At 37.0% G+C, this 27,710-nt stretch overlaps 1 protein-coding gene across 3 annotated transcripts in view; it reads right to left on the bottom strand.

Annotated features, from left to right (window-relative positions):
• ATP10D (ATPase phospholipid transporting 10D (putative)) overlaps window positions 1-27,710 on the bottom strand; it is a 99,214-nt gene that overhangs the window by 33,445 nt on the left and 38,059 nt on the right. For 2 of the 3 annotated variants that reach the window (XM_063107819.1, XM_063107821.1), the window contains exons 5-12: window positions 25,774-25,859; window positions 21,023-21,129; window positions 20,607-20,738; window positions 20,063-20,190; window positions 19,690-19,942; window positions 10,459-10,697; window positions 2,788-2,976; window positions 69-678 (exon numbers count right to left, since the gene is read on the bottom strand). In XM_063107819.1, coding sequence (XP_062963889.1) covers window positions 69-678; window positions 2,788-2,976; window positions 10,459-10,697; window positions 19,690-19,942; window positions 20,063-20,190; window positions 20,607-20,738; window positions 21,023-21,129; window positions 25,774-25,859 — 1,744 coding nt within the window. The remainder of the gene's footprint in view (window positions 1-68; window positions 679-2,787; window positions 2,977-10,458; window positions 10,698-19,689; window positions 19,943-20,062; window positions 20,191-20,606; window positions 20,739-21,022; window positions 21,130-25,773; window positions 25,860-27,710) is intronic. The other variant, XM_063107820.1, reaches the window with a different exon arrangement.

The raw sequence follows: 27,710 nt of genomic DNA, 5'->3' as shown, positions 1-27,710 counted from the left end.
CACGGAGTGTGAACCTTTCATCTCCGAGTCCTTCATACCACTATCATCTCAGCTCTGTAGGAACCTACCTGGGGAAGCCACTGAGAGCAGCTCCATGATTACAGAGTCAGCACCCTTCGTATACACCACCACTTGATTGGAAAGCGGGTGCCGGACAACAACGGACATTCTTTTTCTTACTGAGTCGAAGGGCAGGATGTGCAGGAGTTGAAATGTTAATGGTCCCAGAGCAGCGAAGTCCACCATGACCTGCTCTGGTGTCCGGGACTGTAAAGTGCATTGGTAGGCCCTGGCAGCGTACACTAAGGCCGCTTCATCTGGGCTTTCAGCCTCATAACACAGGTTGGAGACCAAGGGTTGGCCAGGGCGGGATTCCACCTTGCCATTTGCAAAGCCTGCATCACCGCTTTGTTTCTCTATTTCTGCATGGCAAGTTGAGTTACTGGAGCCCAGTGGGCTCTCACTCATCTGGGAGATCTCTTTCTCAACAGGTGAAGCCAGTTTCATTCGACTAAAGAGAGAGAGAGTCCTCACAAAGGCATTTGGAACTCCAGCAGATGGCTCTTTTCCACTGGCAAGGGATGGTGAACTCGATCTTCGGACAGACAGTCTCTGGAAGAGGTTTCTAATCTCCTCTAAGGACTTAATGGGAATTCCACTCAGCGAAGAGAGTCTGATCTAGGAAAGACAATTTAGGAAGGTCTCAATAATATGGTCAAAAGCAGTTTGTAACAACTTTGAAGTCAAACTGGGAAAAAATTAGATATGAAAAGAGTTACCACTCCCTCGAATGACTAGCAGCCTGCTTCATACTTACAACTGATGTGGAAATCATTAATAAAAATAAAAGTAGCCACAATGAAAACGATGTGCAAAGGTTAATGACACAAATTTCTTCAGTCATTTAGGAAAAATTTGATAACTGATAGCAAAAGACATAAAATGCTAATATTACTAGCAGTGGGCATACTTATAGCAATTTTTCCTAAAGAAGTAACTTGAAATACAGAAAGTCCATTATCTAAATTGTGTGCATTATAAACAAATTAAGTATTCAATAACAGCAAAACAGAAACATCCTGGAATGTTATACAATATTTAAAAATAAGGTTTGTAAAGTCTATGGTGCAATATTGGAAAAGCTATGAAAATAGTATGAAAAATATAAGAACAAATAAGTAATACTACACTTGGTAAAAACACCAGGAGAAAGTAAATCAAAAGGTTAACAAAATGTATTTTTTTCTCTCATATTTTCCAGATTCTATAAAAGATTTATTTGTTTACTTGACAGGCCAGTAAACAAAGTAGCGTAAGGAAGAAGAGTTACCAGCATCATAATTTGAATTTGAATTTCTATATTTATAAAACTTTTTATTATTTGCATCCTGATTTCTCCCAGATCTTAACTTTTACCACTGATTAAACTTAGAATGTAATACTTATCATGGAAGACCAATTAACTGGATCCTAAAATTTTCTCATTCAGAAATGCCCAGAGAATTAAAAAGTTTTCTCCTAAAAATTACTAATTTCATAATAGTTTGAGAGTCTCATGCTGGTTGATTTTCAGATTTACCAGTAAGAAATAAAAAGTGAAACCCAATCAACAGATGAGGTTTCTGTATTCCACATGAATTCTGATTAGCTCCTATATTCACTGTCTTTTACCATTACCTTGCAATACCATGAAGATTAGGCTCCTACATGCCTACTGAGATTTTCTTTCAAGCAGTAATATATTATTCTTTAGGAATAAGGCAATAATATTTCTTAAACAGAAACATCAGAAGATGCCTATTTTGGAAATAGATGGATGAAGAAAAATTGTTATGTAGGGAGAAAAAAAAGAACATACAGTGATTTATTCTCTAACCACATAATCACTTTTCAAAGAGCAACTTTAACCTTGTAATAGTAGTTTCTGATCAAATGCTGCTTAACTGGAAGTAAATTAATTTTATGTTAAAGTTGACTACCTCTGAAGTTGCCAAAAATTATCTAATGGAAAATTAAAATTTAATTGTGTTGTACTACAAATTATAGTTTAAGTGGATGTGTGTAAAAGGGGGGATAGTTATACCCAAGGAAGCCAGTATAGCAGGTGGTGAATCACCAGACTCTAAAACTAGTTTTTCTTTTTAATTGAAAATGAATTTTCCATGAATTCTGAACTACAAATAGACTTTTAAAATCCAACTTTTGTAGGAACTGTAGGACCTTGGTATACTATTGGATTGATGTATTGGATTTTAGACTGAGTTAGAACTGTCCCAACTGGTACATGGAAAAGGTACTATCATTAAACATGATAATCTGTTACTTCATATTTTGCTTGATGTAGTGCACGTGACATTGGAAGTCTCGCAAGTCTCAAAGAAAGCTTCAATCTGGTATGAAAGCTAAGGCAAAATGAACTGCTCTTATCAGCTGTCCTACTAGAGGCAAATTGTACAGTAGCATTGAGCCATACTTCCTAGGTTTAAATCCCACCTTCCCCCAAAACCAGTTCTGTGCCTCTGGCAAATTACTCAACCTCATATGTAAAATAGGGAATAGTAGAGTAATAGTACCTAACTTATGGTGTTGTTGGAAAGATTAAATACATTAATACTGATAAATCACTTAGACCATGGTAAGTGCATAGGACAGAATAAATGCTGAATAGATGTTATATAGCTGTTATTATTATTTATCATCATTATCCATATATCAAGACCAGTACACATACATTTAAACCCAAAGTTCTCTTCTGGAAGGTGATCTTATTTGCATCAGAGACTTCACCTTTTGTCGTGGTTGGTTAGGAGCAGAAACCACTACTGTGTTGCAAATTGCCAATGCAATAAAGAAGTCGATGATGTACAAAATCTCCAGTTGTGGATTTTGGATGGTCTCATCTAGTGGAGTAAAGAGCTGAGGCATAATCTTACTGAATTTGTTCAAAAGCCTGGTGTCTGGTACCACATCTGTTTCCTAAGGATCCAATAAGACAAAGTGTTGTTATAATAAGTGTCCAAAAATTAGAGTTTTCAATCAACACGAGGGGTAGCTTTTATAACCAGGATCTAAATGAAGCATGAGAAGGTAAACTTTATTTTTCTAAAAAAAATTTGACGTATATTGTATAATGGTTAGTGAGACTAGGAAAATAAAAGATAAAAATAAGTAGAAAATGCAGAACGCACATTATTAATAGACACTACCTGGACTATTAACTTAAACTAAACAGGAGATAGGAACAATCTCTTCCACCAAGATCTAGTTGAATGAGTGTTTTCCCATTTTGAAATACATAGTGTCAGATATATATTTTATGGTGCCTAAAATTCTACCTTGGCCATAGCTTCATTCAACAGCAATTGATGAGTACCAACTCTTTTTAAAATGAGGGCCTTACTTATACCATGTTAATTTTAAAAACATATTTTATGGCTTAAATCACTATTATTGTAAAAAATAACTCTCCAAACTAAAAATTACTATGAGCAGGCTAGGAGATTTAATCAGCATTTCCCAGTAATATCCTATAAGATACCAATAAGAGTTCTTCCAAGAGATTTCTGATCACCAAATATATTTGCCAACTATGTCCTCTTAATGATTCATAGCACAGATTTACTCTAAGTTATGTTATTGCGGGGGGCACTCCATTTTGTTTAACACAATGCTTCTTATGCTTATTTAAGACAGTACTGGTTTTGACAAAAGCATGTTGCAGTAGAAATCTGATTATAATCCAATAACACATAGTCAATTACTTTAGAAAACTTTCAGCTGAGTCAAAAGAAGAACCATCTACTCAGAATCAAGGTGTTACAAAAGCACCATTGTATTCCAGAAGAATCCTGAACAGTTGGCTTACAAAGCACACTGACTGCAGGAAAGCCAGGAAAGGTGATTCAGAGATAAGAGCCAAATGTGGAGATGTGTGATACTGGACTCAGAAGATCATGGCCTGTATTTCTGCTTAGGAGTTTGGTGAGAGATTGTGTAGGTTTAATAAGAAAAGAGCATGGGCTGGAAATCACATGGCTTGGGTTCAGGTGTTAGCTCCATTGCATACTCGCTGGTGACCTCAGGAAACTTACTTAATGCTTTGAGCTTCATTCTCCTCTTCCCTATGATGGTAAAAATAACACTTACCTCCCAGGGTGGCTGTGCAAAGTAAATGAGATAATGACTGAGATGAGACTAGTGCAACAGGAACCCAAGTAATTTAATGTTCCTTTTCCTTCTTGCCTTCTCAAATGACACACTCACCAGGCTAACAATGGTTCTAAAAGGTCCAATTTATCTGCTGTCACAAAGCATTCTTAAATTTCTGTCTAAATATGTTAATTTCTATTATCCCATGATATTTGACCTAGCAAAATTTGAATCTTGTTACAGTTTGACAGAGTTCATAGCCACTCATAATCTGATGGCTGTTTGTTAATAAGGTAGCCACATTCCCTCATGAGTCTGAAATACATAGTAACACTGAGCTGGTACTTGTGGTAGGCCTCAGCTACTCAGGGAACAACCTGGCCTCAAGGACCTCCTTGCCAAAGTTAGTAGAAGAGAGTGGCAAACTTGAAGAGACTTCTTTCATACTCAATGTTCAGTCTACCAAGGGATGCCTGGGAAACTTGTTGCATGGTATTTTACCAAGGTCTATGATTACATTGCTGTCTATTGCTTGTGAGACTCCATAGATTGGGGCAATATTTCTAAAGGCATCCTTCTCATAATGTTAACACATAATAAACAAAAAACAAAGAGTTCCATATTGAAATAAGTTTAAGGAATATAAAATTAAACAAGTTTCTTTACTGCAGCATATCTCAGAGTTTAATAGGTATTAGGAATCTCCAAGAAAAGGCTAGTATATTCAGGCTTCCCAAATTCTAGTTTTTAGAGATGTTTGTTTTACAGAAACATGTGGGAGAGAGGTCTTAGAGGCTAATAGTGATTTCGTTGTATTAATGATCTCAACATCGACTAATAATTGGTTTCAGAATATGAGAATCCTACTACATTCTGAAGTCAATGTAAGACTAATAAAAGGTTTGTAACTTCTGCATTTGTGACAAATACTATTTGGTGTGGTCTGAATATTTGTGTCTCTCCAAAACTCATGTTGAAATCCTAACCTCCAAGGTGATGGTATTAGGAAGTGGGACCTTTCGGGAGGTGATTAGGTGATGAGAGCAGAGCCCATATGAATGGAATTAGTGCCCTACAAAATAGGCCCAAGGGAGTTTGTTGAGGTCTTCCACCATGTGAGGACACAGTGAGAAGTATGATTTCTGTGAACCAGGAAGCAGGTTCTCACCAGACACTGAATTAGCTGGCTCCTTGAACTTTGACTTCCTGACTTCCAGGTCTATGAAAAAGAAATTTCTGTTACTTATAAGCCACCCAGTTTATGTTATTTTTGTTATAGAGGATTGAATGGACCAAGATACTATTGATGTAAGTCAATCTGATGTGTCACTCAAGGAATCAGGGGTCTGCATGACTGAAAGCCTATGGTATGACCGTGAAAATAAAAGTAATACTGAAGATGGTCAAAGCTGGGGGGGCGCAGATGTGTGTGCATGTGTCTGTGTGCACATGTGTGTGTGGACGGGGCTCTGATCAGTAATAGTGTGCTGATAAGTATTGCCAAAAGAAAGTGGGAAAAATCTAGAAACTTGGGAGCACAGCAGACCCTGAAAACACCATAAAACAATATACATAAAAGAAGAGCACAGAAAGATTTAAGGAAAGATCCACATCAAAATGAAGCTGCAGGCATGGAGCATTTTTCCACTTTAGTTGGCTTCAGTAAAATAAGATAATCTCTAGTGTCTGACATAGTCGCTGAATTGAAGAGAAAGTATATAGTTATCACATGCAATTCTTATATATTTGAATATACCCATAAATGTTGTTCCCAAGATCCAAATCTTCCTCACTGAGACACTGTATTACAAAATTATCTTTTGTTCTTTTTTTGGTGATGGGCAGCTTCTGCCTTCTCTGAATGCCTATTAACTTGAGAACCAGGCTAACACTATCTTGCTTACATGATTCCATGTATATATAGTTCTCGCCATGAAAGTATGGAATCTTCTTTAAAGTAAGGACCATATCACATTGATCTTTGGATCCCTAACTCAGTACCTGGCACAGGGATAAGCAATAAAAATTTATTGTTGTACATTACATCAAACACTTGCTGATCTTATTTCATAAGAAAAGAGGTGGAGAAACAAACAGACCAAAAGGATGTTCCTTGTTGTGAAATAAACACATATAATCTCCCACTGGGCCTCGAATAGACTTTTTTTTTTTTAAATTCAGAGAAAATTTATACTCCTAATTAGAGCACAGAATACAAAGCATAATAGAGACTGTTTTCCATAATGTAAACGAAACAAAGCCATAGTGGGAATCTAATATCTTCATCTTAGCCTTGTATGGCATATGATTATTTCAAATTTTAGATTTACCCCCAAAATTCATTCTATGCTTTCCTACTAGGCTGCAGATTTCACATTCACATTTTTTCCCTGTCTCTTTTTTCCTCCCTTACTTACATCCAAACTAAGCAAACACTCGCCAACATTCCTTTTGCACTCTGATAGTATTTGCTGAAGCTCTTGGATGGCTTTAAGGCAACTTACATGTTAAATCTGTTTTAAAACTGAGAGTGGCAGGAACCCACTTTAATTATTAATGTAAAATCAAAAATGCCCACGGTTTAATAATGAACCAAGACACTCCAGATGGGAGATAAAGGTGACAAGCAGCTCTAATACTGCTTTCTACTCCTCCCCTAGTTCCGCCTGGACCCAAGGTTTTATTTCTTTAATGCTGCCACCCCACTCTAGTTTTAGGGGCTCATCTTTCTACCTCTGCAACTTTGGCTTAAGTGTGGACACAAATGTTCCTGTTGGCCCTTTCCAGTTCCAAAATAGCACAGACCTGAAGGAAAAAGGCATAGGCCAGTAACCACCCACTGACAATTCCTCCTCCACACCATGTTCTCACACGGCCTTGTGGGTGAGTGTTTGCAGGCACCATGGGCTGTCTGCCCCAAATGCCTTCCCTTCCTTTTCTCCTCTGTGAACCTCTACCCACCAGTTTAATCCTAACTCAAGTTTTAGCTCCTTTGTGAAGCCTTTCTTGATCACTTCTCACTCCCTTAGAGTTAGTCACTCCCTTCATTATGCCCTCATTATACTTTGGAGTAAGAATTATTACCACATCTTTAATACAGGATTACAATTATTTATGTATATGTCTGCCTCCTTGACCTAGAACAAAACTGAAGGCTGGGGCCATGTCTCATTCATTTTATATACCAGTGTCCAGTTTTATGCCTTATTGTCTACTAATCCATTAATGAATTCATTCATCTTATAAATATTTATTGTTGATTTATGGTGCCAGACACCCGTCAAGGAAAGAGGGATGCATAGGACAGACAGGATCCTGGCTTGCATGGAACTCACTGTCTACTTGGGGGAGACAGCAGATCCAAAACTATCCCATACACAAATAAATACGATGCTTCTAGATTGAGACAGAGAAAGACTAGGGGGGAAGGATGGGATGTACTTGGGATTGGGTGGCAAGGAAGGCTTCACTGAGGTGACATCTGAGCCAAGACCTCAGTGACAGAATATAGCCCTACAAAGATCTAAGAGGACAGCATTCCAGGTAGAATGAACAGCAGCATCCTTGCTGAATGAAAAGCTTTAAAGGACTAGAGAAACATAAACATATTGGCTTACAAAGTAAAGGTTTCTATTTCTAAAATAGGTAATATGAACCCAAGACTCTCAGGCCTTAATGACGTTCTAACTTCCAAAGGTTGGCACATCTTTGCCAACAACCTGCCTAGGATCTTTGCTTTCTGGCTCTCAACTTGCTTGCCAGGAAGGGTACCACCTTACAAACTTCCACTTCTAGACATCACAGCTGTTCCCTCAAGCTGGTGTTCTTAACCTGGGCTCCACAAATAACTTTTAAAGTCACACACAAAACTTTTACAGATGCTCATTTTTTTAGGTCAGACATTACACAGTTTACTCAAAATAATCTTTAGTTTCCAAAAAGGATAAAATCAACCTGCCCAGACCAAGAGTGACAGATGATCTTACATTGTGAGGAAGATTATGACCTCTTTATCCTATATATTAGGGGTGTGGTTTTACAAAACACAAAACAAAACAAGAACAACAATAACACCACCCCCAGAGCATCCATATAATCAGAATGGAACATAGTGTTAGAGTACAGGGCATGTGAAAACAAAATGGACTGAATGAAAAGATTGAGCCTGTTAAACAGCAGCATCACTCAACAACCTTCAAAAATACATTATTAAGAATGGACATGCCAGGTATTGTCCTAGATATTGAGGATTCAAGATGAATAAATCCTTGCTCTCAAGGAGCTAATAGTCAACTGTTAAGAGGCAGAAATAAGGCCAATGAAACACAGACCAAGGGAGGGACAGAATGTGCAATCAGAGCTTGGAAACTGAGAAAAGAGAATCTGGGAAGTCTTCAGGAAAGGTGATACCAAAGGTAGTTCTTAAAGAAATAAATCTTTCATCAGATTTAGTGGATAGAAGTAGGATATGAAGGGAGAATATATTTTAGACAGGGAAAATGGCACAGATAAAGGCACAAAGACTTAAAACTATAAAATGATCATTCATTCTAAGAGGGGGAGGCTTGATCAGGAAACTGAGGAGGGTGTGGCACAGACCCGCCTGGTTGCCAATACCATGCTACTTCTGTTGAAACAAGAACCAACATGTGCTCACTTTCAGGTAGGTAGAAAATGTGAAAGTTCAGTAGAGGGATAGGTAAAAAGGTAAAATAGAAGAATGCATATATCTATTTTTGACGTAGCTTTAGAACAAGTGCAGAGAAGGGACTGTGTGTATTCCTTCCTTATTTATTTATTTTTTTGCAAGTTAGAGAAAAATTCAGTCTAGATGTGTGGAATAGTTTGACATATGGCAAAGATATAACGTCACAGGTTTTATATCCTTAGTGTCACAGAAATGAGATGGACTAAAATGATGACTCCAGTTGCTGCAACTGCATGTTTGTTGGCAACTTTGAAATGAGCCAGGAGATTCCCTTTGAGGCCTTCCCAGGACAAACGAACTCCTGGGGTCTACTCATGACATGTCTGTACTATGAAAATTATATGATAAATTCAGTGTAGAAACACAAGGGTTCTCTAAAGCTGATTTATTTTTTGTATGTCTCCTATTTTATAAGTACTACTGGTCTCATGGTTGGGGAATCCTCAAATTGGTAAAATAGAAGAGTTAATGCGATGTGAAAGGCAGAGAAGGAAGTTGAACTTTTGTAGAAGTAATTTTAACAAAACTTTTGATTTCTAATTCTTCCATACCAGCATCTTTCCTGTTTCTAATCTCCTAATGGGCCTCTATTTTTCCTGCAGTAAAATGGGTTTGTTAATGGGTGTGACCAGACAGTTAGTTCCAGACACTTCCCACTGGGACTCAAGAACATATCCTGTTGAGCTCTGAAATGGAAATATTAGAAAACTGCCTTTCTGGGGGCTAGAAATGGGGAAGAGGACACCAGCTTGGTGGAATTTGGGGAAAAATTACAGAGCACTAAAAAGGCCTTCAAGGGAACCAAAAGACCTGTGAATTTCCCTATCGATTAGATAAACTTACCTGTCTATGCAATAACGTTGGTAAGCTTGTGGGTTCTGAGAGGGAGCCATGATTCTCAAACCAAGGCAGTCTTCCTCAGGCTCAGACATGATCAACCCTGACCAGAAATACTAAATTTTTTTCAGAAATACCTCTCAACATTGAATTATTTCAAAAATTAGGAGGTTGTGATATTATTTGTTTACACTTCTAATTACGTGTGGCAATCACACTAAACTGCAATTACATGGTCTCTCCTCAGGTAGAGAAGAAAACAGTGTGCAGCTCTGTCATAATTACAAGGCTGTACTTTCATCATACACAGTGGATGACTAGGATTCTAGTCACCTGCTCGTACTTACTGTAAGGCACTAAATAACAAGCTGACAGAGTCCTTGTTATTTTGGAATTACACCAACAAAGGCTGGCTTTCTGTTTGCCTGTCTCTCCCTTCTCCCTGCCCTTGAGGTCTGACCTTTGAATGAACCCAGGACCCTGAGAACTTTGTAAAGGAGGAATTTATGCTCTTATTTTGCTGATAAGTAGTTAGCCATGAACCTTCAAATGCCATGGCAACAGTGTTCTATAAATAGCTTTGTACCAGACATAACTGGCTTAATCAGTATAATATGTTATTTTTACTGGCTTATAAAAAGAACCTAAAATAAACTAAGGTGCTTCACAGGTCAGCAGCTTGGGAAGTCCTCCTGATCCCATAAACATGATTTATCTTCAATTCCCTACCATCTCCCCTTGGGTACCAGTTGTCTACAACTTACAATGGGGCTACTGAAGGCAGCCTGTCTGGAATGAGGCACTTCACTGGCTCCTTCTCCACTTCCTGGAGCAGAAGAACTCCCAGCAAGATGATTTGAGGGCTTTCTTCCCAAAGGCCCATTGTGAACGGTCCTGCAGCTGTGGGCTCTCGGTTTTGCCATATTGCTGAGGGAGCCATTGAGAGTGTCTATAAAATCTTCATCTTCAGAGACAGCTTCCTGATAGGACTCTAACCTCTTTGCTGAGGGATAAAAATCACACTTGGTCATCATCTGAGAAGAACCTCTTGCAAGTCAAACACATCAGGCAGTTACTTAAAAGCTATTTCACACTGTCTCCTCTCCTCTCAAACTTGGCCTCCAAACCCCGCCTCCCCCCTATACCCTTAGTTAATGAACTTACCACATATCTCCTTGAGAAAAGTGGAAGCTATCAGATAGAAACTCCCTTCTTTTTCCATCACCAAATCCACCAACCTACCTGTATCTGTACCCAAAGTCTCTTTCTTCCCACTGCTATCGGCAAAGTGTCCCTTCTTGTTTCAAATGCCCCACCCTCCACTTGTGACCTGGATCCCACCTCTGTGGACTCCTCAAGGACTGCCCTTACAGTTCTTCCCCCTTTCACTTACATCAATTGCTCTTCAACTACTTTCATAACTTTCCCAATCTCTCCACTAACACTGCTATTGTCAAAGTCACCAATGAGCTCCAGGCTGCCAAATCCAGTGACCACATCTGTCCTTATCTTACTTGAACCCTTAGTAATACCCAACAGAGTTGACCATTCTTTCCTTCTTGAAATGGCTGTTTTTCGTTTCTCTGACACCACTCTTACTATTTTTCCTATTTCAATGGCTGCTCCTTCTTAGTTTCTCCTGCTGTCTCTTCTTCTCAGTCCACAAATACTGGTGCTCTTTCCCTTCTCCACCTACACACTCTTCCTGAGTGATCTCATCTGGCCAGTTCTTTGAAATATAATCTATGTGCCCATGATCTTTAAGCTTATGCCTTCAACTTTCACCTCTCATTGAAATCCAGACTCATGTATCCACCTCTCCACTTGGATGTCTACAAGGCTTTTCCAGCAGATATCTATGTGGCTCACTCCCTCACCAGAAGACTTCCCAGATCTGACCACACTGTTTATTATAGATCCTACCACTATCTACACACTATATATCTTATTTATTTTTATTTTATGAATGAATCATCGGTAAAATATAAACTCCAAAAGGGCACAGAATTTTGTCTGTTTTGTTAATATGATATTCTCAGAGTCCAAAGCAGTGGCTGACAGGTACTCAATAAATACTTGTTAAATAAATAAATAATAGTTACTTTGACTTAACATGATCAAAACAGAACTCTTTCCCTCTTCCTCATGAAACATGCTCTTTCTTTGGTCTTCCTCATCTTTGTAAATGGCACCGAACTATCTGGCTAGTTACTTAAGACCAAACCCTAGGATTCTCCTTAACCCCTTTCTTCTTCTCCACCCCCCACATTTAAAGTATCACCAACACCTGGCAGACACATGCAAAATATATCTCACATATCTCAACTTCTCTCCATCTCCATGCCTTAGTCCAAACACCCATTACCTCTTAAGTGGACCAGTGCAATAACCTCATAATTAGTCTCCTTGCCCCTCTGCAATCCATTCCTCAAATAGTAGCTAGAGTGATCTTCCTAAAAGATAAAGCGGATCAGATCACTTCCTGCATAAAACTCTCCAGTAGCTTTGCAATTCACTTAGAATAAAATCTAGACTCCTTATCCTGGCTTACATAACTCAAAATGATCTGACCCTTGCTGACCTCTCTAGCTTTCTTGCCCCTTTTTCTTCCACATTCCCACTAAATTCAGACTCATTGTCTTTGTTTACTTTGAAAATTGACAAGCTCACTCTACCTTCAGGGCTTTATACTAGCTGCCCCTCTGACTAGAAGGCTTTTGCCCCTGAACTTCAATATTCTGCCAGTGAGATATAGGCTCTAATGTTCCACTTAGAGAGGTTTTGCCAATACATCTAATCCAAAGAAGCCATCCAGTCATCCTATATCATACCAACCTATTTTATTTCTCTGCAAAGCACTTGCCACTATTTAATATTTTTCTCGATTTTAAAATTAATTTATTTGTGACTATTTTTTCCAGTAGAAGCTCTGTGAGAGCAGCGGCCTTGTCTGTTTTGTTCAACATTATATCCAGTATCTGGAATCCAGATAAATATATGCTTGTTGGATTACTAGCTGTCTCTATTCAGCCCAAGTATAGCTACTGAATAAAGTATGGCTTTGGGCAAGTTATCTTGTAAAGTGAAGAATGTTTTCACATTCTATTGATTATAATAGTTTTTGTCTGTATTTCTTAAGGGCAAGGAGAGAAAAACTAACAGGCTATGTAGTGATCCTAGATTCTAGTAACAACTCTTCTAAAGACTAAGTGGCTTTCAGCAAATCACTTGCTCTTTCTGGGCCTCTGTTTTCAGAATGAAATATTTCACAATGAACAATTTGGATTCAGTGACTTATGTCCTTTCCAGTTCTACAAGTCTCATTCTGTTCTTTGCCTAAATAATACAGAATGCCCCCCTGTATGACCTTTCAGTTTAAAAAACCAGTCCACTTACTGTGTCCCAAAGATTCTGACCTCAAACCCCCATCCTCGCCCATGCCTTTGCTTGGAATATCCATTCTTGTCCTTTCTTCTTACATAAATCCTGAGCATTTATTTTATTTTATTCAAAATATTTTAACATTTTCTTGTACATAATTGTGGGGTACAGTATGTTGCTTCAATACATGCATATACTGCACAAGAAATCCAGAACATCTTTAAAGCTCCTCAATGAAGACCTCTGTAACTGCATGGGCTCTCATCCATACCACTCACTGGGCATTTATAGCTCCCACGTTCTGAATGTCATTATGTACTAGGCATTTGTCTCACTTAACCATTAAACAATACCTGAGTAGATACTATTAATACCCCCATTTTAGAAATAAAGAAATAAACTTAAGCAATTTTCCTCACCTCACAAAGTGGCACAGATGAGCTCTACAGTGGTACAGCTGAGATTTGAATTTAGGTCTTGATTCCAAACCAGTCTGTGTATCCAATACATCATAGCTCCTTAGCACTGACTTGTATGTAACAGGTTATCTCAGTGGATTTCGGTAGGGGGTAAATTTGTCCCCCAGAAAACTTTCGGCAATGGCTTTAGACACTTTTGGGGGAGGGATGCTACTGGTGTTTGGTGGCTGAAGATACTTCTAAGCATTTTACAACGCACAGTATAGTCCCCCACAACAAAGAGTAATCAACCCAAAATCTCACTAGTGCTGAAATTGATAAATCCTTGAGTAGCTCAAGAAACTTACTGATGATGTGATACTATTTTAAAAATAAATAGAAGACTTCAAAACATATATGAACATGAAAGCTATACTTTAGGATTGTGCAACTTCTCTTAGCTTTTCCTAACTTTTCAATAGGGAAATCAGTCATCATGCAACTGTGTAATTAATTATAATGGCAGGAAGTTCAGCTATTACTGTAGGGCAAACTTACTCAATAAGTAGAACTGCAGGAGTGGAAAGAAGAAGACATGGAGTAACTCAACCTTTAATCATTATGTGGCAAGCTATGAGAAGTAAATAGACCAGTAAAGTTACAATGTGATTCAGAAAACAAAGCTACTGGAGCTATAGTTCCAGGCTCAGTGAAAACTTTATGAAAACTGGGTATGAGAAGCAAAGGTGTATTATCATACTGGTAAACAAAATTTATCCAAATGATGATGAAGATGTTTTTTATCTTTTGTAGGCTTAATTAGTTCCACGAATGCCTCAAAGTGGGGTAGGAATTCTTGCCTTCTGACCCGTAAGAGCAAACATACAAAGTCTGTAATCTTTCGGTTTCTGAAGGTAGGTACTGGGTTAGATACCAAATTACTTATTTTTCTTCCTTGTTTAATCCCTAATCTGTCTTCATTTCCTATTCCCTTCCTCAAACACCCAGAAACCTGTAAACGGCTGATTACCTGCACTGACTTGATATCTGGAAGAAGTGGGCATGAGAGTATGGAACAAAGTTTATCATACTTTTCAACTTGCTGTCCAAAAGGCCTGAAACAAGGGTAAACATGTACTCAGATGCTTCCTTCAACTGTATCAACCAGATGTCCTCCACCAGTCCTTTCACTATGAACTAATTCCCCAAACATTTCCAGTTTTCCAACTTTCACCTGCTTGTAAACAGCATGCTCAGCTGAGCTTCCTCCAACAGTATCATCCATGTGTCCCTGATACACAAACTTTTCATTCTAAACTAGTTCTTCATACATTTCCAGCATTCCAAGAACGTCCAATATCTGCGTTCAAGACCCCAAACTTTAATCTATGCAAAATCCACCTCCCAAATAGACTGCCTGAAAGTCAAAACAACATGGAACAAGAACACCAACTTTAATCCTGTGACAATTAACATGGTAATTTTATGTTTTCATGTCTGATTCCCACACTGGACCATGAGCTCCTTAAAAGATAGGCCTACTTTTTATTTTAACAACAATAATTACAATGACAACAATAACAGCAGCTAATACTTAGAACTTATTCTGTGCTGTGCTCTGTTCTAAGTGCCTTTACATGAATTTTCTTCTCTCATCCTCTAAACCACCCAGTGAGGTAGATACTACCATCGATCCTTTTTATTGAGGCATAGAGAAATTAGACAACTTGCTCAGGGTCACACAGCTTGCAAGTAGTGAAAATGGAATTCAGACCCAGGATGCCAGATTCCAAAATCCTGGTTCTTGGAAAGTACTGTGTTGCCTCCATGTACATCAGATTCACAGATTGTGCATCACAAAGGCACTCTCCAGACAGCCCAAACTGAGGGACATTCTAAAAAACCCCAGAATAATGACCCTCAAAACTGTTAAGTTCATAAAAAAAAAAGGAAAGTCTGAGAAACTGCCAAGTCTAGAAAAGCCTAAATGATGACTGTTAGATGGTATTCTGGATATGATCCTGGGACAGAAAAAGGACATTAGGTAAAAAACAAGGAAATCTGAATCAAGTGTGGATTTCAGTTAATAATGATGTATCCATATTGGTTCATTACTTATCACAAATGTATCATATTACTAATGTGAGATGTTAACAACAGAGGAAACTGGGTGTGAGGCTATACTGGAACCCTCTATAATATTTTTTGTAACTTTTATATAAATCTAAAAGTATTCTAAAATAAAAAGTTTATTTTTAAAAAAGGCATTCTCTTTCAGCAGTCTTCTAAAGGGGTGGTTTTTAAAAAAAATTAATATGCATATTAATCACCTGGTGATACTGTTAAAATGCAGATTTTAATTGAGTCTCTGAAGAGAGGCCTGAGGTTCTGCATTTCTAATACATGCCCAGGTGTTGCTGATGCTGCTTGTACATGGACCACACTTCTAAGTTGCAAGGTTTTAAAACATATAATGGTGTTGTCAGATGTGTTTAGTTCAATTGCATATGTGTAAGGAGTTATTTCCAAGCAGCAATATTCTCTACGGTAATTATCTCCTAGGAAACATTTTTGCTAGAAAACCCTGAAGGACTGGCCATTAAAACACAGATATACTGTTGAATACTTTTCATTACAGTGAAAATAACAGCTTTCAGAATTAAGTTCTGGAGAGAACTGGTCCCTACCATTACCCCCATCCTCATTTTGTGTGTGTATGTGTGTGTACACATGCACTTGTTTTTAAACCACTGCATAAAAGAGATCAGAAGCTCTGGAAGTGTCTATGTAGAGTAGTTTTCATAGCAAAGTCGGCACCTTCTAGAGGTAACTCAACACTCGATGGTTCCCAAACAGGTATCTTATCAATTATAGTGCAATCAGGACAGCATTTGATACCCAGTCCCTTGGTATCTTCTCTGCATAAGAGGGTATAGAAGAGAAGTACTCACTTGGGTAAGAATGCATATTTTCAGGGACTAGGGTGGGAGAGGACTAGTATTAGTTCTTTTGTATGTTGAAAATATAAAATTTTAAGTGCTATAAATACAAAAAACAATGCTGTGCTTCCCATTGTGTATTTTATGAAACATTACTACTGAAAGACATTTCCTGAAACTCCCTAACAAAGGAGCTATAGAAGTTTAGCTATATATAGCATTGTTTATCACAGCAAATGACTGTTGACCACCTAAAAACTAATGGAGAATTAGTTACATAAATTATGGAAATTCTTACAGTACACTAAAATGTAACCATTAGAAGAACAAGGAGAGAATGGATAGGCAGTCATAATGAAGTCTTAAGAAAAACAGCTATAAAGGTAAAAGCACACTGTGATGCCATTTTTGTTTAAAAAACATATATATTAATATGTACATAAAAAAGATTATGAAATGCACTAAAATGCTAACAGTGGTTGACTCTGTTTGATGGGGGTTATTGATGACTTTTAAATATTTCTCTTTTGGCTTATCTCAATTTTAAATAATATTGCTTCTGTAGTAAAAATACTAGAATAGAAGATAAAACATAATGCAAAATGTCATCATATCCAGTATGACTAGCTATTTTTTACATGTATACAGTGATTATGTGATAAATGCTTAATATTTTATCCTTCACACTCATAGCTAACAAAAGCAGGCTTAAAAATACATGTACCTAGGAGAAAATATAGTATAATATTTTTTAACAATTTGGGGAAAGGTGGGATGTCTATGCTTGACACTACTGGCAGAAATTATAATACTCATAATATTGTGAATATTTACAATAATATCACAATATTATGAATATTTACAATAATATTCACAATAACTGACAAATTTCTTTAATAAAAATATAAAATTTTTGATGAGAAGAGACACCCGAAGCGAAGTTTATAGACTGTGGTAAGCAGATTTCTAAGATGATACCCAAGATTCTTGCCCCCTGGTATATACACCTTGTGAATATGATGGATTTAATTCTGTGATTAAATTATGCTATATGGCGAGGGTGGGATTTTGCAGCTGTAATCAAGTGCCTAACAGTTGACACTGAGTAAATCTAATAGAAGATTATCCCAAGTTAGTCCTTGAACAAGGAGCTAGGAATTCCCTGAAGTTAAAGAGATTCAAAGAGAGATTCTGCTGCTGGCCTTGAAGAAGGAAACTTATGCTGTGGAGAAGGCATATGGCAGGAACTGGTGGGCAACCTCTAGGAGCTGCGAATAGTCCCAGGACGACAGCCAGCAAAAAAATGGGACATCAATCCTACAACTCAAGACACTGAATTCTGCCAAATACCAGTGAGCTAAGAAGATAAGATCACAGTGCTAGCTGACATCTAGATTTTTCAGCCTGGTGGGAGACCCTGAGCAGATAAGGAATCTATCCCGTACCCTGGTTCCTAACTCACAAAAACCATGAGGCAGCATATTTGTATTGTTTTAAGCCAGTAAGTTTGTGGTGATTTTTTATGCAGCAGTAGAAAACTAATACAGTGATAAATGATGAACCAGGAAAATACGAGAAGTCAAAAAGTTCTTGGAGGGGTTGGCCTGTTAGCTCAGTTGGTTAGAGCACAATGTTACAACACCAAGGTCAAAGGTTTGGATCCCCATACCAGCCAGCCACCAAAAAAAAAAAAAAGAAAAGAAAAAATGTTCGTGGAAAGATTTGTATTATCCTTTTAATTCTATTTTTCCACCAACTTTTTGAAGTACTCCCATGTTTGCCACATATAAAAGTATAATATAACATCAGGGTTGATATTCAAATTATTTAACAACTGGCTCAAAACCATTGCACAAGTGAAAACAGACACTGGCCACAAACAACCCTATACTAGTGCATAGACTTGAACATCAACCCTGCCCTTAATAGAGAAAACTCTCCTCCACATTACTAAGAACAAGAAAAAACCATTTGAAAAACAGGAAAAGAACACAATCAATTTACCAAGGAAATTCAAATGGCCAATAAACATATCAAAAGTTAAACATTTCATCACTAATCACAGACATATTAAGACAATGAAGGTCCAATTATGTCTATAAAAATCACACAGATTAAAAAGTGCAACTTCATCCCATTATGGCTGGGTGTGAAAAACAGGCATTAGTTTTCTGGGTTGAGAGAATGTAAATTAGCATGATATTTTAGTGGAAAATGTATGTTATAAAAACAACTCCACAAACAAATATGTACAAAGATGCATACTGCATGCTGAATTTTCTTTTATTTATCTATCATAATTTTTAATCTTGTTTATGTATCTCCTTGCTGTTAACTCTAAGCTACATGAGATCAGTGACTCATGCCACACTATTAGGAGTTCACAAAATATTTGTGGAATAAGTGCTGTCAACTGCCAGTATTTTTATATTAGCAAACTATGTGGCTACCACTAAACATAGCAAATTAAGCTTGACAACATACAATGAAAGACTATGTTCTTAATATTAAGTTATAAAATGACTTAGAAAAAAATCCAGATATTGTTGAATAAAAGAACAAATTGTAAAATAGTAATACAACATGTTCTAACTCATAAAAGAAAAAAATTGTAAATATGTATGTTCACATATAGAGAAATATGCATAAAGAAATGGATGGTCACATATTAACCAGATTGCTAATGGTGGTTAACCTCTAGAGAGTAGGGCTTTTAATTTGTTTTGTAGGCTTCTCTGAATTATCTCCACAGGAGCACTTCTATAAAAATCAAAATTAATAAGATTCACTTCAAAGAAAATGTGGAACTTACAAATTTACTTCCTTAGAATCAGAAGTTCAGTAAGAATCTTACTTATTCTTAAACTAGGGGTTCTTAAGCAAGCATCAGTGAATATCTAGGGGCCAAATGGTGGGCTAGAAGAAGCTTGTAATCTTTTTAGAATTATTTTCAAAATATATTTCAGAAAGATGGTCCACAGTTTCATCAGATTCTCGAAAGTATCTGTAAGTGCATTATCACCGTCACTCCCCAAATCCCTTCCTTCTACTTCCACTGGTAATTTACTTTACTTTTAAAGAAACCATGGCAGTAGACTCCTTGACTTTTGCCTACTAACTTTTGAAGGGACAACAGTGAAGCATAAAGCCGATGTGGTTGAATTAACTACTCAATGCTTAAATATAGCACTTCTTTGTCAGAATTATCAGGCATTTAAGTGGGTGCGAAAAAAGAGACCGGTGTTAAGGTTGGTTTCTGTAGAAACTCAGAACTCACCATTTTCTTCATGGCAATAATCAAATCCTGCCACACTACATCTTCGAAAAACCATCTTATTCTCAGTGAGAGTTCCTGTCTTATCGGAAAATAGGTACTGAATCTGTCCAAGATCCTCGGTGATATTCAGGGCTCGGCACTGAACAGTAGAATCCATTTTCTCGCTGTAGAAATCCACATCACTTTGAATGAAATATATTTGCCCAAGCTTCACAATTTCAATGGAAACATAGAGAGAAATGGGAATCAGGACCTAAGAAGAACCATACAATTTTAAAAACTTTAAAATATGTTAAAGAAAGGATGAAAACCAAATATAACTGGGTAAGTAGCAAAGATCTTAAAATTCTATGATAAGCTTGATAGAAATTACCTGTAACAAAATGATCATGGTCCAAAACATATAAAATCCTGCTAACACTGGTGATATAGTACGTCCATCAGGCTCGGGGATATTAAAAAAGTGTATGTTTTCGTATCTGCTCAACCAGATTCCATGACCTTTCAAAAAATTCACAAACGTCAAAAGAATGCTACATATGTATTATGCAAAAACAGAATGCTATTCCTAAAGAAGGAGGGATGAGAGGATTTATTTTGGTGAAACACCAATTGTCTCTTTTTGAAAATAAATTCAAATTCAAGAGGCTACACATTCTCCTGTCCCTGTCTCTCTCTCTTTAAATCTCTTCCCAGGTCCCTTCAGCACTGTCGCAAAGTGTAAGTGGATATAGTCAATGTTAATGTTTTTCAGGCCAAAGGATGAGAGAGATAAGGACATGAAGAAAAAAAATAATTGACAAATAAAAGCTCCCTAAAAGCTCTCTAAGTCAAACATTCATAAATATCATTTTGAAACAAAATATGTTAAATTAATATCTTGCTGAAATGTCAGGAAATAATGGAATTTTACCTACCTAATGCACCAGTTAAACACATTATAATCAGAAGCAGGACACACCAGAGGACATCTGTGTTTGCTCTTCTTTCTAATTTACTGCGTTTATACCGTGGTCCACTGTTGTTCAGCATTGCTTTGGTTTCATGGCCTACACAGGAAACGAAATAGGTCAGAATGTACAAATTAAAGCCAGCTTGCAAATATCATATTTAAAAGTCTCTCTGGCAGACAATTTAATAAAATGTAGTTACACAATATATTCTGTTAGTTTCGTGTGCTTTTGTGATCCAGTTAGAAAAACAGAGACCAAGATTAAATTTATCAAGGAAAAACTTTTTTTGGTTCTGTAGATCGCATTTTGAGTAAATGAAAAATGTTAACTTGTACAAAAGCACAGAAGAGACAATGATGAAAATTAGAGGTAAAACCAACCTGCATAAACCACAATGCCCACAACAGCCTCTGTGTTTCTAATGGTGCATCCTCTAAGCAATAAATTTTCTTTACTGAGACCCACACGTTCTTTGCTGGAATGTTCTCTATAAGAAAGACAGCATATAGTTTTATTTTTAAATAGCAAAAGTGGGAATATAAAAATAAAAACCATGGTTCTTTAGTGTTCTTGACTTCGAATAATGTTAGGCAGTTAACAGGAAAGTTCTCAAATATGGCCCATTTGGTTTCAGTTACCTGCTTTGGCTAGGAAAAAGATGTAACAAGTTTCTAACTACCATTGTTTTCTACTAGTCATTGTTTGTCAACTTCTATTAATACAAAAACTCAAAAATACTACAAATAAGGACCTGCTTTTCTAACACAAACTGTATTTAGGGTAACTTAGTAGTTGATGAGGGAAAATTCTCTATAAAATTAGAAAATTGCCATTTTCAACCTAGATGCAATCAAGAATCATTCCAGGCAATGATAATTCATGGCTGCTAAAATTATTAGGTGAAAGACTGATGGAGAACTTTATAATGAAAGGATAATGCTAACCCCACCATCTTACAATAGGACAAAGGGACATCACAGGCCTCCTGATTTATGGAAAAGGAAGTCATGACCCTACAGGCACCTATCAAGCCTCTACCAGGGCATCTCAACCTGGGGACTGTGGCTTTAGAGGATCTGTGAAGCCTTTGAAATTGTATGTAATATTTTATACATGTATATATGGATGTGCACATATATGTTTATTGTTTTCTAGGAAGAGAATCTATTTCTTTCGTCAGATTCTGAAAGTGCTCCTTGACAGTTTACAGACCGTAAGAGGGCCAGAGAAGCATGTTAAACATCACCACAAGGAAGCAGTTGGCTAAATCTAAAATGTGATAAATTCTGTAGGCAAAATAACCTGGGTTATTCAACAAATGAATAGCACGGAGGAGGGCGGTACTGAGAGAGGGGTAGCTCAACACAAGGAGGAGGCAATCAGCTCCACCTAGAATGTGGTGAATTCTATAAGCTAATGACATAATTTCTTGGGAGAGAGAATTCAGACACATATCAAACAAATGCAATATACAGACCTTTTTTTTGATCTTGGCTAGAATAAAACAACTATTAAAAAAAGTTGTTTGAGATGACTGGAGAAATTTGAACAAAATTTGGTATTAGATGGTATTAGGAATTGTTCTTAGTTTTGTTAGGTGTGATAATGGTGTCATGGTTAGGGATTTTTTAAGTCTTTATCTGCTATAAGAACATAGTGCAGTATTTACAGTGAAATGATGTAATGTGGGGGTGAGGAAAGAAGTGGGAGGACAGTTGAAACAAAGTTGGCAAAATTGTGAAATATTTAAGCTGGGTGAAGGCAAATGGGTGTTCATTATACTTTTCTTTCCACTTCTGCATGTTTGAAGTTTTCTGTAAGAAACACTTAAAAATTTATCAAAGTAATTATTTGGCTAAGTTACTATAGTGGCAAAAATACAGAACAAAATCACTGGAATACTATAGTGGCAAAAATTCAAAACAAAATCACTAGAACATCACAGAAAGTAATGCTTTTCATATTTGAAAGTGTCTTAATTTCCACATTAAAATTAGGTTGCTGTCTAAGCAATAAACTTCAGTCTATAAGTAGTTGCTTCTTTCTTACACGTATAAAAATTGTCAATATATCTTCTATCTTTGGTATCTGCAATTGAGATTGCAGATGGTATGAAGACAAGAAAATAAAAAACTCTTCAAAGAAGATTTCGTACTACAAAGAAAGAGGAAAACAGATTTGTCATTTCACTCCCATAATTTGCAAAGCACTTTCTTCTAACGAGTACATGTTGACATTCCTTCCTATATACAGGTTTACGTACAAAGAGATGGTCAGAGCTAGAAGTATCCTTGAGCTTAATCTAATTCAATTTCTTAGCTTTACAGATGAGGAGATTAAGTCCCAGCATTTACACATGCATTACCAGGCAGGCACCAGCCAATCCTAATAATCCAAATGCCTAACAATGTGGCATTTGTTATCGCTAGAGTCCTTACAGGAACGGATTTAACATATTAAACTATCCAAAATTCCTTAGCAAGTATTGAGATTTTTTTCCCCTGGTATCATTTTTCACAATTACATCACTCTTGGTTACCATCATTAGACCAAAGTCCAACTTCTATTTTGATTGCATTTGCTGCAAACCCCAAACATGTTCTGCACCTGATGGCTGTATATGATATTTGGCATTTAGGGTGTAGAACCTTCAGAGTTTCATATGGAACACTGACTGTCACCTAGAGTTGTCATCCACCCAAGAATCCATGTACCATCTAACTACTATGTGCCCAGCACTCTCACCCAGATGCTGGAAGTAGAAAAACAAACATTACACAGTCCTGGCCCCTGGGGTCTAAGAGGATATGATTGATATAGAAATATGTAATAGTAATAAAAATATGATAGTTATTATGATAGAAATCTGATATTCAATATACAATGTGGACACAAATAAGGAGGATAACAGTTCTACCTGAGAGTAAGAAAATCAGAGAAAGCATCAAATGGGCAGTGAGCTTGAGCAGCTCAATTTTTGTTGATTTTTTAAAACAGGCCACAAAGCAGGAAAAGAATAAGGAGCTAGTTCAATGGATCAACACAATTCCACAGAAAATCACTGTATCTACCTGCGCTGATTCTCTTATTCAATGTTTCCCTGCAAATTGCTGAGGCTAGCTGCCAATATAGACATCAACACAGCAGACCATGGCCAGTCCAATCACTAGGGAAGGCAGGTTCTGAGGATTCCAGGAAGAAGACCACTTCAGCAGTCAGATCATGCTAATCAGAAAGCAAGGCAGCAAATGTTGAAGCAAACTGACATCAAAGGAGCCCATCACAAATGCTGGCACCAAAAGGCAGGTAAACATGTGCCCAGGAACTCAAAACCAAGTGATAATTTGGACAACGTGGAAGCTAGCAGGGTCTTGGAACTAGGTAAGAGCTCTGGGGTAAGACTTAGTGCCTGGCAGAGCAAATGATGCTCAAATGTGTCTGTTAAGGAAGAACCACATCCGAAGGATGAAAAGAGAGGCTGACAAAGGTAGGCCAGTGCTCCAGTCCCAGAAATCTGCAATTACTTGTCAAGTTCACATCAGAGCAAAAGGGTCTGAGGTAGCAGAAGTTGGAGTCTCAGATATTACACAAACTGTCAGAATTGGGACCAAGGATCAGACTTAGTGTGGTAACAATGCTCTTATAAAATTTTAAAATCTACTAAATACACGCTGTGGGCCAGATTCTGTGCAGAGTGCTATACTCCAGACCACAAAGTACTAAATCAGAGCTCCTTCCTGTTCTCTCCTGCCTATAAACAAAACTTATCCTGTCAGAGGCAAGTCTGAGCTTGTTGGGGAGTCAGCATTCGCAGCTGTGGGGGAGGACAGCTGTAGAGCCTAGACCCTAAGACAAATCTGACCGCAGGTCAAAAAATTGCAGCCCTTGAATCTGACATTTATAAGAGAAAACTTTATGAATAGTCAGCAGCTGCAGGAAATAATCCTAGACAAAGATACATCTTATGAGATGGCTTATGAGCATGTTTCTGATGGGAAAGGGGCATCTGCCTAACTTGTCTTCATGAAGATCATCTAAAATGTAACAATGGGAGAATTTCCAGAAGCGTGCAGGCTGCAACTGCTTTACACAAAAGTGACTTCCATTTCTCTTTCATTTTAGCTCTGTGATCAGGTGAAAAGAGAGCAGTGATCTGGCACCAAGGCCATGTCAGCCCCCCAGGGAGCCTGGTAGACCTGTTTGGGGTGGGCCCCCCGGTCTGGAGTTATCAAGCCCAGGGAACACATTTGGTGAAGGCATTTAAAGCAACACAGAAGTCTCACATAGTAGAAAATGGCAGAGCAGAGAAAGGGACAGACTCTTCGTGTTCTCCTTTTAAAGCCCTCAGAACTAAGCTCTTGACCACCATTATTAATCCATTCACTATGACATGGTCCTACAATCTAATCACCTCTTCAAGGCCCCACCTTTCAATTACCATAATAGGATTTCCCACCCTCAACAGTTACAGTGGGAATTAAGCTTCTAATATATGAAATCTGGGGGACACAATTCAGTCAAACCACAGCAATCAGGAAAATAAGGATCAAAGAGAGTAAATAACTTGTCTCAAAGTCCTAAAGCACTTAAGTGGCAGAAGCCAAGGCCTGACATTAGGTAAGACCCCAAGTTCTAGCTGCCCTTACAAAAGGGATGTGGAAGCCTCAGGAAGCCTCCAGAATGACGACTGCCATGGCTTCCCATATTTTTTCTTTGACGGGTTTCCAAATAATTGGCTAATCTTTGCCAACCTGAATTGCTTGTCTGCTACTCTAATTCTACAGAAAGACACCATCCTATCATGTCACTTAACCTGCCAGTCCATCCAAATACCTTCTTCCAAACAACTAACGTATCTTAGACTTAATATGGGTCTCATGTAAGATATTATTACATCACTGAAAGAAGTCTAGGATTTTAAGAGCAAGGTTTTATCAATGCAATTGTTTTTAAAATATATATAGGTAAATACTTATCAAATTATTAATAAAAGCCAGATTTATAGGTGGCTAAACTTATGGTCTTCAGTGATTTAACTTGGGTATAAGAACCCAAAAGTTTTATTGAGGTAAGAATAATTGCAACACACAATTCCACTCACACCCACAAAGCTAAGCCATGTATTACTCACAGGAAACCTCGGAATCTGTTGAGATCATTATTTGGACTTTCACATTCTATCCTACTGGAGAACTTCTCAGGATCAACTTCAGAGTCCTAAAAAAGGATATTTTTAAAAAAAATTGCAAAACAAGAAGAATTCAAAATTAAGCCCTTGATATTTAAGTGTATTATCACTGTCACCAATTCTTAAGATAGTACTAAGGCCATAAAGTTTATATCATAAATGTCCCAAATGAAGAAAAGTATATGCATAACTGTGGGATTCATAACTGGGATCAGGATGGTCCTAGAGCATTAATAAATATCGGCAGATGATAGGAATTTCTGAATTATTTATTAGAATCTATGCAGTACTCTCCAGAAGAGAGCTTCTACTCATACAGTAAACACTTTTCTATCAATAAAACTGGAAAACTGAAAAAACTTTTGCTGGTGGTCTTTAACCATATAGGTAGTTTCTGAAATTAAATATATATGTGAATACTTGGAGCACATATGCATTTGATTTCAGCCAAACTTTATATATAAAAATAATTTTATAAATAAAAATGTAAAGATAAGCTGGACCTCAATATCTTATAAAATTCTCTAATGGATCAAGCAGATAATTTTAGAATGCTTTATGAAACCAATGAGCAAATAAGCAAAATACCTTTATAGAACACAGCTTCAATAAGGTATGGATTCACTAAGAACAAGCCATGTCAACCTTATCTCATTTCTTTTATTTTTATACAGATTTTTGTATACCTTACAAAATGAGGTATACAAAAATGATAATAATAAATGATATTGATATTGATATATCTCATAAAATATTAATATGTACATCACAGCAAACATATGGAAAATGTGAGTTATATGATCCTATGATTTGATTTGCTAATAATTAATACCTATGGAGTTCTTTTGATGTACTAGAATCCATATTATGTATTCTAAATATATTAACTAGTTTCTTCTTTACAACTCCATGAGGTAGGTTCTATAATTAGGCCTAACTAACAGATGAGGAAAGAGTGACATAAAGAGGATCAGGAATTTTGCCAAATTCTCAAGGCAAGGTGTTTAGACCAGGATTAAAATCAAGTTCATTTGATTCTGGAGCACTCACCCCTAATTGAACACAAAGCGTGCTGATTAATCAACTGATATCAGCTTCAAAGTAGGTATTTAGTAGAACAACAGAATTTCAAGTTGTGCAGAGTTTTTACCAATATCTTAGGTTACAGGAGTGCTTACTAAGGGACCATGAGTGTGAGCTGAGAGACATTTCAATCACAATGTATCTAAATAAAATCCATAGGTATAAAGACGGGCCCAATGTGACCAGATAAAATTTACTGAAGAGTAAAAAGTTTTTAGTAGACTAAAACATTTTTTGGTTTACAAATATAAAATGAAGGAACCTGACTTAATAGTAGTTCAGGTAAAAAAAAAAAAGGACTATTTAATTTTAAGATACTTCATCTCAAGTACCTCTGGAGAAAGGGAAGAAAAACTGATATTTAGGCACATGTTTTAACATAAATTACTTCATTTGAGTCTTACAACAATGCTATGAAGGAGATGTCATCATTTCCATTTTAAGATAAAGAAATTGAGAAATAAAGTATTTAATTGACTTGCCTAAAGTCACACAATAACTAATGGCAGAGCTGGGATTCATTCAAATTCATGTCAATATAACATCAAAGTTCTTGCTTCCCTGAGCATAGCACTGTGAAGGGTCTAGAAGTTACGTGGCATGAGAAGCTACAGGAGTCTTAAAAAGCTTTGGTATATAAATACAGATTTTAGAAACAAGGATCAACAAAACATAAGATAAAATCTAAGCTTATGCAAATAAATTAGCTGGTGATTATGTCTATTGCAAAATAATTTTCCAAATTGCAAAATAATTGCTAGGTTCCTTTAATTCAGTTCCAAAAAAAATATGATTGC

This window comes from Cynocephalus volans, chromosome 9 (assembly GCF_027409185.1).
Source record: "Cynocephalus volans isolate mCynVol1 chromosome 9, mCynVol1.pri, whole genome shotgun sequence".
Taxonomy (NCBI): domain Eukaryota; kingdom Metazoa; phylum Chordata; class Mammalia; order Dermoptera; family Cynocephalidae; genus Cynocephalus; species Cynocephalus volans.
The sequence above is the reverse complement of the archived record's forward strand: the minus strand, read 5'-3'. Positions and strand labels throughout refer to the sequence as shown.